A 14487-nucleotide genomic window follows, 5' to 3' on the forward strand; every position below is an offset into this window, starting at 1 on the left:
TTCATTCTAGGTCCCATGCTGAGTGCCATAGTGAGGAGGAATCTGTGGCCGGGAGACACGCGAGACGTGTGAGTGATATCTGGAGTGGCCTGTGGTTGCATCGCCCGTGTTATCTGTAGTGGCCGCATCGCCCGTGTTATCCGTAGTGGCCGCATCGCCCGTGTTATCCGTAGTGGCCGCATCGCCCGTGTTATCCGTAGTGGCCGCATCGCCCGTGTTATCCGTAGTGGCCGCATCGCCCGTGTTATCCGTAGTGGCCGCATCGCCCGTGTTATCCGTAGTGGCCGCATCGCCCGTGTTATCCGTAGTGGCCGCATCGCCCGTGTTATCCGTAGTGGCCGCATCGCCCGTGTTATCCGTAGTGCCCGCATCGCCCGTGTTATCCGTAGTGGCCGCATCGCCCGTGTTATCCGTAGTGGCCGCATCGCCCGTGTTATCCGTAGTGGCCGCATCGCCCGTGTTATCCGTAGTGGCCGCATCGCCCGTGTTATCCGTAGTGGCCGCATCGCCCGTGTTATCCGTAGTGGCCGCATCGCCCGTGTTATCCGTAGTGGCCGCATCGCCCGTGTTATCCGTAGTGGCCGCATCGCCCGTGTTATCCGTAGTGCCCGCATCGCCCGTGTTATCCGTAGTGGCCGCATCGCCCGTGTTATCCGTAGTGGCCGCATCGTCCGTGTTATCCGTAGTGGTCGCATCGTCCGTGTTATCCGTAGTGGTCGCATCGTCCGTGTTATCCGTAGTGGTCCCATCGCCCGTGTTATCCGTAGTGGTCGCATCGTCCGTGTTATCCGTAGTGGTCGCATCGCCCTTGGCATCTGTAGTGGTCGCATCGTCCGTGTTATCCGTAGTGGTCCCATCGCCCGTGTTATCCGTAGTGGCCGCATCGCCCGTGTTATCCGTAGTGGCCGCATCGCCCTTGGCATCTGTAGTGGTCGCATCGTCCGTGTTATCCGTAGTGGTCCCATCGCCCTTGGCATCTGTAGTGGTCGCATCGTCCGTGTTATCCGTAGTGGTCCCATCGCCCTTGGCATCTGTAGTGGCCGCATCGCCCGTGTTATCCGTAGTGGCCGCATCGCCCGTGTTATCCGTAGTGGCCGCATCGTCCGTGTTATCCGTAGTGGTCGCATCGTCCGTGTTATCCGTAGTGGTCGCATCGTCCGTGTTATCCGTAGTGGTCCCATCGCCCGTGTTATCCGTAGTGGTCGCATCGTCCGTGTTATCCGTAGTGGTCCCATCGCCCTTGGCATCTGTAGTGGTCGCATCGTCCGTGTTATCCGTAGTGGTCCCATCGCCCTTGGCATCTGTAGTGGTCGCATCGTCCGTGTTATCCGTAGTGGTCCCATCGCCCTTGGCATCTGTGGTGGTCGCATCGTCCGTGTTATCCGTAGTGGTCCCATCGCCCTTGGCATCTGTAGTGGCCGCATCGCCCGTGTTATCCGTAGTGGCCGCATCGCCCGTGTTATCCGTAGTGGCCGCATCGCCCGTGTTATCCGTAGTGGCCGCATCGCCCGTGTTATCCGTAGTGGTCGCATCGCCCGTGTTATCCGTAGTGGTCGCATCGCCCGTGTTATCCGTAGTGGTCGCATCGCCCGTGTTATCCGTAGTGGTCGCATCGCCCGTGTTATCCGTAGTGGTCGCATCGCCCGTGTTATCCGTAGTGGCCGCATCGCCCGTGTTATCCGTAGTGGCCGCATCGCCCGTGTTATCCGTAGTGGCCGCATCGCCCGTGTTATCCGTAGTGGCCGCATCGCCCGTGTTATCCGTAGTGGCCGCATCGCCCGTGTTATCCGTAGTGGCCGCATCGCCCGTGTTATCCGTAGTGGCCGCATCGCCCGTGTTATCCGTAGTGGCCGCATCGCCCGTGTTATCCGTAGTGCCCGCATCGCCCGTGTTATCCGTAGTGGCCGCATCGCCCGTGTTATCCGTAGTGGCCGCATCGCCCGTGTTATCCGTAGTGGCCGCATCGTCCGTGTTATCCGTAGTGGTCGCATCGTCCGTGTTATCCGTAGTGGTCGCATCGTCCGTGTTATCCGTAGTGGTCCCATCGCCCGTGTTATCCGTAGTGGTCGCATCGTCCGTGTTATCCGTAGTGGTCCCATCGCCCTTGGCATCTGTAGTGGTCGCATCGTCCGTGTTATCCGTAGTGGTCCCATCGCCCTTGGCATCTGTAGTGGCCGCATCGCCCGTGTTATCCGTAGTGGCCGCATCGCCCGTGTTATCCGTAGTGGCCGCATCGCCCGTGTTATCCGTAGTGGCCGCATCGCCCGTGTTATCCGTAGTGGCCGCATCGCCCGTGTTATCCGTAGTGGCCGCATCGCCCGTGTTATCCGTAGTGGCCGCATCGCCCGTGTTATCCGTAGTGCCCGCATCGCCCGTGTTATCCGTAGTGGCCGCATCGCCCGTGTTATCCGTAGTGGCCGCATCGTCCGTGTTATCCGTAGTGGTCGCATCGTCCGTGTTATCCGTAGTGGTCGCATCGTCCGTGTTATCCGTAGTGGTCCCATCGCCCGTGTTATCCGTAGTGGTCGCATCGTCCGTGTTATCCGTAGTGGTCCCATCGCCCTTGGCATCTGTAGTGGTCGCATCGTCCGTGTTATCCGTAGTGGTCCCATCGCCCTTGGCATCTGTAGTGGTCGCATCGTCCGTGTTATCCGTAGTGGTCCCATCGCCCTTGGCATCTGTAGTGGTCGCATCGTCCGTGTTATCCGTAGTGGTCCCATCGCCCTTGGCATCTGTAGTGGCCGCATCGCCCGTGTTATCCGTAGTGGCCGCATCGCCCGTGTTATCCGTAGTGGCCGCATCGTCCGTGTTATCCGTAGTGGTCGCATCGTCCGTGTTATCCGTAGTGGTCGCATCGTCCGTGTTATCCGTAGTGGTCCCATCGCCCGTGTTATCCGTAGTGGTCGCATCGTCCGTGTTATCCGTAGTGGTCCCATCGCCCTTGGCATCTGTAGTGGTCGCATCGTCCGTGTTATCCGTAGTGGTCCCATCGCCCTTGGCATCTGTAGTGGTCGCATCGTCCGTGTTATCCGTAGTGGTCCCATCGCCCTTGGCATCTGTAGTGGCCGCATCGCCCGTGTTATCCGTAGTGGCCGCATCGCCCGTGTTATCCGTAGTGGCCGCATCGCCCGTGTTATCCGTAGTGGCCGCATCGCCCGTGTTATCCGTAGTGGTCGCATCGCCCGTGTTATCCGTAGTGGTCGCATCGCCCGTGTTATCCGTAGTGGTCGCATCGCCCGTGTTATCCGTAGTGGTCGCATCGCCCGTGTTATCCGTAGTGGTCGCATCGCCCGTGTTATCCGTAGTGGCCGCATCGCCCGTGTTATCCGTAGTGGCCGCATCGCCCGTGTTATCCGTAGTGGCCGCATCGCCCGTGTTATCCGTAGTGGCCGCATCGCCCGTGTTATCCGTAGTGGCCGCATCGCCCGTGTTATCCGTAGTGGCCGCATCGCCCGTGTTATCCGTAGTGGCCGCATCGCCCGTGTTATCCGTAGTGCCCGCATCGCCCGTGTTATCCGTAGTGGCCGCATCGCCCGTGTTATCCGTAGTGGCCGCATCGCCCGTGTTATCCGTAGTGGCCGCATCGCCCGTGTTATCCGTAGTGGTCGCATCGTCCGTGTTATCCGTAGTGGTCGCATCGTCCGTGTTATCCGTAGTGGTCCCATCGCCCGTGTTATCCGTAGTGGTCGCATCGTCCGTGTTATCCGTAGTGGTCCCATCGCCCTTGGCATCTGTAGTGGTCGCATCGTCCGTGTTATCCGTAGTGGTCCCATCGCCCTTGGCATCTGTAGTGGCCGCATCGCCCGTGTTATCCGTAGTGGCCGCATCGCCCGTGTTATCCGTAGTGGCCGCATCGCCCGTGTTATCCGTAGTGGCCGCATCGCCCGTGTTATCCGTAGTGGCCGCATCGCCCGTGTTATCCGTAGTGGCCGCATCGCCCGTGTTATCCGTAGTGGTCGCATCGCCCGTGTTATCCGTAGTGGTCGCATCGCCCGTGTTATCCGTAGTGGTCGCATCGCCCGTGTTATCCGTAGTGGTCGCATCGCCCGTGTTATCCGTAGTGGTCGCATCGCCCGTGTTATCCGTAGTGGCCGCATCGCCCGTGTTATCCGTAGTGGCCGCATCGCCCGTGTTATCCGTAGTGGCCGCATCGCCCGTGTTATCCGTAGTGGTCGCATCGCCCGTGTTATCCGTAGTGGCCGCATCGCCCGTGTTATCCGTAGTGGCCGCATCGCCCGTGTTATCCGTAGTGGCCGCATCGCCCGTGTTATCCGTAGTGGCCGCATCGCCCGTGTTATCCGTAGTGGCCGCATCGCCCGTGTTATCCGTAGTGGCCGCATCGCCCGTGTTATCCGTAGTGGTCGCATCGCCCGTGTTATCCGTAGTGGTCGCATCGCCCGTGTTATCCGTAGTGGTCCCATCGCCCGTGTTATCTATAGTGGTCACATCCGTGTTGCATCAGTGGTCACGACTTTTCATTATACCACTATAATGTGCCTTAAAGGGGTTGTCTGCTTTCAGCAATCTTCAGCCCACATGTAGGTGAAAAGCAAACTGAAGTTTAGTCACCTTCCCCAGATGCAACGCTGTGTTTGTGTGACTACCTCGGTTTTGTATGGTTGTCTGCAGCGGTGACAACACCTCAATATCACTGCAACCACTCACTGACCTCGGCAGCTAAGGCTACTTTCACACTAGCATCGTGCACTGCACGTCGCAATGCATCGTTTAGGAGAAAAAACGCATCCTGCAAAATTGCTTGCAGGATGCGTTTTTTCTCCATTGACTAACATTAGCGACGCATTGCGACACTTTGCCACACGTCGCAACCGTCGTGCGATGGTTGTGTTGTGGCGGACCGTCGGCAGCAAAAAATCTTACATGTAACGTTTTTTGCTGCGTTGTGTCCGCCATTTCTGACCGCGCATGCGCGGCCGGAATTCCACCCCCACCTCCCCGCAACTCACAATGGGGCAGCGGATGCGCTGGAAAAATGCATCCGCTGCCCCCATTGTGCGGGGCTTGCACAGTATGCGTCGGTACGTCGGGCCGACGCTAGTGTGAAAATAGCCTAAACAATAGAGAACCTGGGCAGTGGCAGAAACACAGCACTGAACCTGGGGAGGGTGAGTAAGGGTCAGTTTGGGTTTTTTTTATTACAGGTAAAGGAGTCTGCAAGCAGACGAGTTGTGAATGGAGCGTTCATTTAATTGATTTGCTCTGTATATGTGACTGCTTTACAACAATCAACATGGCCACCATCATCAACTCCTATATAGCTCATCACCCAGTTATAACAGACTCCTAAACAGCATACGTCCTCATCTAGACACAGACATCCATCCTAACAACCCGTATTCTGGATAACATTAGTTGTGATGTCATAGTAGCTCAATCTAAAAAATTAACAGCCTCTTAGCTTGCTGAAATCCATTTGTGATGTCATAGCAACTTACTATATGAAAACCCACTTGTGATGTTACAGTCTCTCTCCTGACGTTAAACCACTTCCTTCACCTGTTCGAAGTCCTATTGTGATGTCATAGCCGCTTTCATTGCTGAAACCCACCTGTGATGTCATAGTCTTTCACCTTACGAAAATGCACTCATGATGTCACAACAGCTTGCCTGACTGAAACAGACTTGTGATGGATCTCACAGCTCTTCAACTGACATAAATCCACTTGTAATTACACAGCCTTTTATCTGACAGAAAGTCATTTTTAGTGTCAGCAAATTACCTGGCTGAAATTCATTTGTGATGTAGGATCCCCTCACTGACAGGAACCCATTTGTGTTTCATATCCTTTCAACTGAAGCAAATCCATTATTCTGATGTCACAGCAGCTTACGGACTTAGACCACTTGTGATGTCACATTAGCTTACTAGATGCCACTTATGATCTCATTGTAGCTCACTTGACGGAAATTGTAATGTATCTAGATCTTTGTTGAGCTCCTTGAAGCCGAAAGTGCTTTACGGAAGTTCATAATGTAGAACCGTGAAAATTAAAACTCATAGGGAAGGGAAGGAGCGCCATTTGACTTTTTGAAAGCAAAATTGGCTGGAATCTTTAGCAGATGCCATGTCGCGTTTGCAGAGCCCATCATATGCCTAAATAGTGACACCCTCCCACAAGTGACCCCATTTTGAGAACTAAACCCCTCAAAGAACATATCTAGAGGAGTGGTGAGCACCTTGAACACCCAGGTGCTTTGCTTCACAGAATTTTATATAGTTGAGCTGTGAAAATGAAAAAATACTTTTTACCTGCAAAAATATTTCATTTTCACAACGGTAACACAAGAATATGGACCATACAATGTGTTGTGTAATTCGTCTTGAGTACACAAATATTCCATATGTGGTGGAAAAACTACTGTTTGGGCACACAGCCGGGCTCGGAAGGAGAGCAGTGCCAATTGAATCTGTTCCAGCCCAGTTTTAGCTGGAACAGATTGCAAATGCCCCTCACATGCCAAAACAGCAGCAACCCCCAAAAGTGACCCCATTTTGGAAACTACGCATCTTGAGGAATTCATCTAGTGGTGTACGGAGCATTTTTAACCATCAAGCGATTCACAGAATTGTATAATATTGGGCTGATTCAATGGAAAATTACCATTTTTTTCCACTAAAATGTTACTTTGGCCTCAAGATTTAAATTTTCAAAAGGGATAATGGGGAAAAATGGACCACAAAATGTTATGCAATTTCTCCTCAGTGCGCAAATACCTCATATGTCGTCAAAAACTACATTTGAATTGAGGCACAGTGCATAGCTCAGAAGAGAAGAAGTGCCATATTGGGGTTCAGATTTTGCTGGAATGATTTGAGGGTGCCATGATGAGTGAACATCTGCCATTGTAGTGACCAGTACATTGTAGTGCCCGTGCAATGTGACTAGCTCATGCTTCTGGAGACATGCACCCGTAAATTAGGCGGCTCTCATCGCTACAGAAATGCCACACTTGGATGCTAACTGCAGTCTAGGCACACTGTGGGGCTCACAAGGGAGAGGGGCATTTGGATTTGAGAGCACAGAATTTGCTGAATTTCTTTTCGGTTGCAAGAAGCCATAGCGCTTTTCCAGAGCCTTTGAACCACCAGTAACGTGGAAACACCCTATATTTGCATTGACAGATGAAGGACCTGAGTGGGGACTTGCTTTTTTATGGATTGAATTGAAGCTTTTATTGGGAACATTTTACATAGTGTTTGGGATCACATTTATCCTACGCTCTACACTGAGCACTTACATTGGGGTTTCCATGAAAATCTCTGAGTGACGTGGTTCAGATCAAAATCCTGACTGATCCATTCATTATAATGAGGTAGCAGAGTTACTCTGGACTCCGTCTGGCCTCTGCTCAGTATTGTCCTTTTCAGAGGTGCACTAAACTGTGGTGCACCAGGCTTTTATGCACTTCTAAAAAGACTTACACCACCGGGTGATATACCAGACGGCGTCCACAGTGCCTTCATCTGCATCATTATATGGAATTTTCCACCTGCGGTTTCGTCTGAATCACATGTTTCACAGATATACACGTAAACCCCATTGTAAGCGCTCAACGTAGTTTGCAGGATAAATGTGAGCCAAACCTTACTGTGTTCGTTGGGAGGCAGTAATCAACAGCAAGTGAAAAATTTGGTTTTATTTATTTTTTAGGCCATTCCTCATGCAGTATAAGTGATTAGATGACTTTGTTTTTCTGGTCGGTGCGATACCAGAATTATAATGTTATTTCTCTAGTCACCTTCCACAACAGCATAGGAGGATGTCTCCATTCCCTAATGGGGGACAGCAAGCACAAAGAGGTTAAAAGGCCCCTCCTACCTCCAAATCGCCAGTGTCTTTCCTGTCCCCCATGGGGCAAGGAGAGGTCTTTCTATGCTGCGTGGCCGGTGACCGTAGCATACCTGCACTTTAACTGGGCATTGGTGGTCGTGGGCTCTGCCTTCCTCCACATGTTGCGCTGCTCCCGTCTCCTCCGGACTCGGGACCTGTCCTGGCCCACCCGTGCCTCATTGAGGTAAAGCAGGCCAGTGATCCCCGGCGGTGTCCTCCTGAGCTCACCGCCATGTTCCTCATCCTCCTGCGGCTCGGCGTCCCGGAAGTGACGTTGGCGGTTGTGCGCGCGCCACTTCCGGTTTCTGCGTTCCACCCTGTGGAACGCACACACTTCCTGGTGTGGCCTTGTTCCGGCCTCCAGGGCCTTCAGACACCGCAGATAGCGCGTCGCCCCACGTGGAGGCCCGCTTGGACGCGAGGATGAGGAGGGGACTGTGTTTTCACCTGCGCTGGGGGCTGGGTTGATGGCTATATAAACCAGCCTGAAGACACCTCCAGGTAAGACTAATCCCTTCAGTATGGATGGTGCTTCCTGCCCTACATCTGTAGAGCCCAGCGCTGCCCCAGCTCCTGTAAGTCGGATGCGGGGTGGGTCCGTGCCAAGGGTGATAGGGGCCTATTTTAATTCCTGACTCCACTCTCCCTTTCTTTTAGGGAGACGAGTCTGCCCAGAGAAACCCGGCCAAGAAAACAGCAAAATGTGCGATCTGCAGTATAAAGCTTCCCTCCTTATGGGAGAAGAAACTATGTCAGGCCTGCACGGACAAAATCGTTAGAGCCGAGCAACCTTCCCTGCTAGAAGAAATCCGTACCCTTGTCAGGAGTGAAATACAATCTTCCTTAGCTGCCTTCAAGCCTCCTATGCCTCCTCCTCTGCAAAATCCTTGTCCTTCCAAAAAAAGGAAGATTCAAACTGAGGATTCTGACTCCGATTCTAACCGTTCCTATTCTTCCTCCTCGGAAAAATGGGGTGAAACTTCTAGTTATAAAATTTCCAAAGCAAGAAAGTATTTTTTCTCCTCGGAATACATTGATGAACTAGTGATGGCAGTGCACAGCACTATGGGGCTACAAGAGGAACCTATATCTCAAACTATTCAAGATTAAATGTTTGGAGGATTGAAGTCAGAAAAGCGAATGGGGTTCCCAGTACACCAAAACATCATAGACATGATATCTCAGGAGTGGGAATACCCGGAAAAGCGGCTAGTCACACCATCAGAAATGAGACACAGGTTTCCCTTAGAGGCAGGTTCCCCCTCCTGGGATGTACCAAGGGTGGACATACAGGTGGCAAGAGTGGCTAAGAAAACTTCACTCCCCTTTGAAGACTCCTCCCAGCTAAGGGATCCATTAGATAGAAAAATGGAGAGTCTATTAAAAAAATCCTGGGAAATGTCCGCCTCTGGTTTAAAGTCTAACATTGCGGCTACCTGTGTCGCTAGAGCCCTTTCTCGCTGGATAGATGAACTTGAGAAGCATATTTCCCAGGGCACATCAAGGGGAGAACTTCTGGATTCTCTACCAATGCTTCAAAAGGCTTCAGCTTTTCTCTCAGACGCCTCCATGGAGTCTATTAGGATTGCGGCTAGGTCCCTAGTCCAGTCCAATTCTGCACGAAGAGCACTCTGGCTTAAGATGTGGAGTGGTGACGTAACCTCCAAAATTAAGTTGTGCTCAATACCCTTTAAAGGTGACTACCTATTTGGCCCCTCTCTAGATGAAATTCTAGAAAAGGCCATAGATAGGAAAAAGTCCCTTCCAGATCAAAAGCCTATCAGGAAGCGTTTTTATTCGTGCCCCCCCCCCCCAGTCAAGTACCCCTAAAACAAGAGGTAAAGGTAAAACGGGGAGATGGAGCTATGCCAAAGGGAGGGGAAAAAATATCCTCATTCCCCAGCAGCAACAGCAGCAGGAGAAATGACTCCGTCCCGGTGGGGGGAGGCTCGCAAAATTCGTCCATCACTGGCGGGCCATCTCCGAATCCCAGTGGGTCCTCAACATAATACAAGAGGGCCTTCTGATAGAATTCTTATCCCCCCCCCCCCCCTCTTGGAGTCAGCGGATTACCTCCCCGTCGTCTCAGAGAGATTTTTCAATGATGATGACAGGACTGAAGGACCTGCTAAAATCAAATGCAATTTCTCAGATACCCCCAGAAGAGTGAGGTGTAGGAAATTATTCCCGATTATTCCTGGTAAAAAAAAAAAACAACAGGGGAGCCAAGAGTCATAATAAACCTGAAAGAGCTGAATTGGCATATTGTATACCACAGATTCAAGATGGAATCCGTGAAGTCTGCCGTTCCCCTAATAGGTCCAGAGTTCTTTATGGTAACGTACAAAAAGAAAAAAAAAAAGAGAGCATGAACCGCACATCCCAAAATCATACGTTGATCTAAAGCCGCTAGGCAAAAATTTATATACTGAACATGAGGTTTTCAGTTTAACATTCTGATCAGACTGTATGAAGCCCACTGCCACTTCACGGCAAACCTCGTAGTGGGTCCTATCGCCCTAACGGAGCGGAGCCGTGCGGCGACCACCGCCACAGCGGCCATGCACCAGCAGAGCGGACGGCCTGTTGCCCCTCAGCACCCATGCTGCGAGACTGAGCTCCCATGACTCCAGACCGCGCCGCCCCACCAGCACAAAGCCACAGCAACAATGGCCGCCACACAGCACCAGCACCAAAATGAAAGGAGCATTGAAACTCACCTTCCTCCAGCTCTTCAGTGAGAGCCAAAATGGGCTAGACCCCTAACTTTGCAGTCTCCTGCTAATTAAAATCACCTGCGCCAAATGGGAGGAGTGCTGGTCCAAGAAAGAGACAAGAACATGCTTTGTACAAAAAAAAAAAAAGAGAGCATGAACCACACATCCCAAAATCATACGTTGATCTAAAGCCGCTAGGCAAAAATTTATATACTGAACATGAGGAATTTCTCAGGTTTGCGATTCAGTTCAATCAGCAGGTGACTCACTTTCAGTTCAACGTGCTCCCTTTTGGAATCTCTTCAGCTCTAAGAGTTTTCTCAAGGATAATGGCAGAGACAGTGTCTCATATCCGCAAACAGGGAATCTGTATCATCCCTTACCTGGACGATCTGCTTCTAATAGCCCCTTCAGCTCAGACTCTCACCTATCATGTTGCGAGAACCCTGGACATTCTCAAAACATTAGGGTGACTCCCGAATTTAAAAATCTCAATTACAGCCTTCCAGAACAAGAAGGTTCCTGGGAGTTCTGCTGGACTCGGTGAGACAGAAGTCTTTTCTCCCGGAAGACCATCTTCGGGCCCTAACAAAAAAGGTGATAGACTTCAGAGAAAGCAGATCTCCAACCATATGGGAAAGTATGTAGGTCCTGGGCTCCATGACGGCATGTATCCAGTCAGTGTCATGGGCTCAGGCCCATTCCAGAGTCCTCCAGGCCCACATTCTTGCAAACTGGGATGGAAATCCAGGTTCCCTAAACAGAAGAGTGTTTACCCCAGGTCGAGTGAAGTCATCGCTTGCATGGTGGTTGAACCCCAGAAATATTTGCAGGGGGGTAAGCTGGTCACAATCTCCTTTTGTGACAATCACAACAGACGCCAGCAAGCAGGGTTGGGGAGCAGTAATCCTGCATACTCCGTTTCAGGGCCTCTGGAGTCAGACAATAAGTGCCAGATCCTCCAATTACAGGGAACTGAAAGCAGTGGAGGAAGCAGCTTAATTTCAGGAAAACATGTCCAGATTTACTCGGACAACACAACTACTGTCGCCCATCTCAAACATCAGGGGAGCTCAAAATTCAACAGCTTGGCAGGTATCTCGAGTCAAGTTTTTTGCTGGGCAGAAAAAAAACTTCTCTCCCTCACAGCAGTCCATCTGAAGGGGTCATCAAACTTCCAGGCGGATTTCCTGAGTCATCAGGACATTCAACCTGGGGAGTGGCGCCTGAACAGAAGAACTTTCAGGATGCTGGTGGACAAATGGGGCCTTCCGGAGATAGATCTCTTTGCCTCAGGTCAGAATGCCCAAGTAAAGACCTTTTTTTCCCTAATTCCCAGAGGGGTAGATGCCATGGTTCAGACATGGAACTTTCGACTGGCATACGCTTTCCCACCAATTCCTCTGTTGGCGAAAGTCCTGCAGAAGATACAAGAGGAACAGGTACCTACCATACTGGTAGCCCCAGCATGGCCGAAGAGGAGTTGGTTCAACCTCATTGTCGAACTGCATATAGACGGGCCAATTCTCTTACCAGTGGATGCCGATCTTCTCATTCAAGGGTCCTTTCAACATTGCAACCCCCGGAAATGGAACCTAGCAGCCTGGTTGCTGAAACCCAGGTCCTAAAGGCGGGGGGACTATCGGATGCAGTGATTTCAACCTTACAAAGATCCAGAAAACATGTCACAAATGCAATCTACAGTAAGGTGTGGAAGACCTTCTCCACCTTTTGTCTTCCTAGTACTCCTGATCCTCTCCGTCCAAATATATCAAAAATATTAGATTTTCTTCAGCGCGGTTTAGAGTTAGGGCTTAGACCTAGCACATTGAAGGTTCAAGTCTCTGCTCTCAGTGCTGTTTTCAATCAGGAGCTGGCCAACCATCGTTGGATCAAGAGATTTATGGTATCAGCTCTCAGATTGCAACCTGGGAAACAACCAGTTGTTCCCTCTTGGGATTTAAACCTGGTCCTCAAGGGTCTCACTCAAGCACCGTTTGAGCCCCTGTCTTCTTGCTCTCCTCAATTTCTATCGTACAAAGCTGCCTTTCTAGTGGCAATAACCACTGCAAGAAGGGTGGGAGAGCTTCAATCCCTATCAGTAAGAGATCCCTACTTGATAATAACAGACGACTCCATAAATCTCCGTCTGGATCCCTTTTTTCTACCTAAAGAGGTGTCTGATTTTCACCGATCTCAAAACATCATCCTTCCCTCTTTCTGTCAGAATCCGACAAACACTACAGAGGAAGAATTCCATACTCTTGACGTTAGACGTATCATCAGACACTACCTTGAACAGACAAACTCTTTCAGGACTGACCAAAACCTGTATGTGCATATGTCAGGTCAGAAAAAAGGGAAGAAGGTGGCAAAAAGCACCATCTCTAGCTGGATTAAGAGGGCTATTCAAGAAGCATATTTAGCCCAAAAGCTAACACCGCCAACTGGAGTCAGGGCTCACTCTACAAGATCTACATCAACTTCATGGGCTGAACGAGCGGGCGCTTCCATCGAGCAGATCTGCAGGGCCGCAAATTGGTCTTCACCACATACATTTACCAAACACTATAGATTGGACTTATTGTCCAACCGGGATCTAGTCTTTGGCCGGAAAGTTCTCCAGGCTATTGCCCCCCCTAGTGCTGAATTGGTTGGTACTCCTCCTATGCTGTCGTGGAAGGTGACTAGAGAAAATAGAATTAGAACTTACCGGTAATTCGGTTTCTAGGAACCTTCCACGACAGCACTAATTCCCTCCCTTCCTTTGGGTTTATCCTGGGTTTATTAAGGTAGCTAGTGCTATGGTATCAGTTATAAGTCACTGGCGATTTGGAGGTAGGAGGGGCCTTTTAACCTCTTTGTGCTTCCTGTCCCCCATTAGGGAATGGAGGCATCCTCCTATGCTGTCGTGGAAGGTTCCTAGAAACCGAATTACCGGTAAGTTCTAATTCTATTTTTGTGATTGGTTGCTGTCTCACACTAAAAAAATGCTTTTTTTTTTTTCTTTTTGAAAAACAAAGCTTTTGCATCGCCATATTTTGAGAGCTATAATTCTTCTATATTTCTGCTGACATGGTCATGTGAGGGTTTGTTTTTTGCGGGACTAGTTGACATTTTTATTGGTACCATTTTCGATCACATAAAGTTTTTTGATTGCTTTCTATTACGATTTTTGGGAAGCAGAATGAACAAAAACCAACAATTCAGGATTTTTTCTTTTTGCAGTTCACCGTGTGGTAAAAGTGATAAGGCAAATTTGTTCTTTGGGTACGATTACAGCAATGTCACAATCATATCCATTTTTTAACTTTAGACACTTTTTACACAAAAACTATTATAGGAAAAAAAAATATTTAATTTTTTTTGCATCGCTGTATTTTGAGAGCTATAACTTTTTACCGCTTATGGATCTTAATGGTGGCTTATTTTTTGCGGGACAAGATTACATTTTTAGTGATACCATTTTATTTACATTCGACTTTTTGATTGAGTTTTGTTCCACTCTTTGTTCACCAGTATGATGAAAAAGCGTGGCACAAAACTGTTTTTAATTTTTTTTACAGTGTTCACTGAAGGGGTCAAGTAGTGTGACAGTTTTATAGGTCAGGTCATTCCGGACGCGGCGATACCAAATATGTGTACTCTATGTAAAAACAAAAATATACAAATAAATGTATTTATTGGATTCATATTTTCTTTTTTTTTTTGTTCTTTATTTTGTGATTATTTCATTTTTTTACAATTTGTTTACACTTTTTTTTTTTTAACTTTTTTACCTTGTCTCAGGATGGGACATCAACTTTTCCTGCCCTGATCGCTGATCTAATACTATGCAATTCTTCTGAACTGAAGGAAACATATTGGTGATGTTATAGCCTTTTACCTGAGTAAAAACCAATTGTAATGTCACAGCA

General features: G+C 49.8%; 1 protein-coding gene across 1 annotated transcript in view; it reads left to right on the forward strand.

Moving 5' to 3' along the window:
• LRRC46 (leucine rich repeat containing 46) overlaps positions 1-14487 on the forward strand; it is a 30642-nt gene that overhangs the window by 124 nt on the left and 16031 nt on the right. The window contains exon 2 of the mRNA XM_069751720.1: positions 11-68. Within this exon, the coding sequence (XP_069607821.1) occupies positions 11-68 (58 nt within the window). The remainder of the gene's footprint in view (positions 1-10; positions 69-14487) is intronic.

Source organism: Ranitomeya imitator, chromosome 2, assembly GCF_032444005.1.
Source record: "Ranitomeya imitator isolate aRanImi1 chromosome 2, aRanImi1.pri, whole genome shotgun sequence".
Taxonomy (NCBI): domain Eukaryota; kingdom Metazoa; phylum Chordata; class Amphibia; order Anura; family Dendrobatidae; genus Ranitomeya; species Ranitomeya imitator.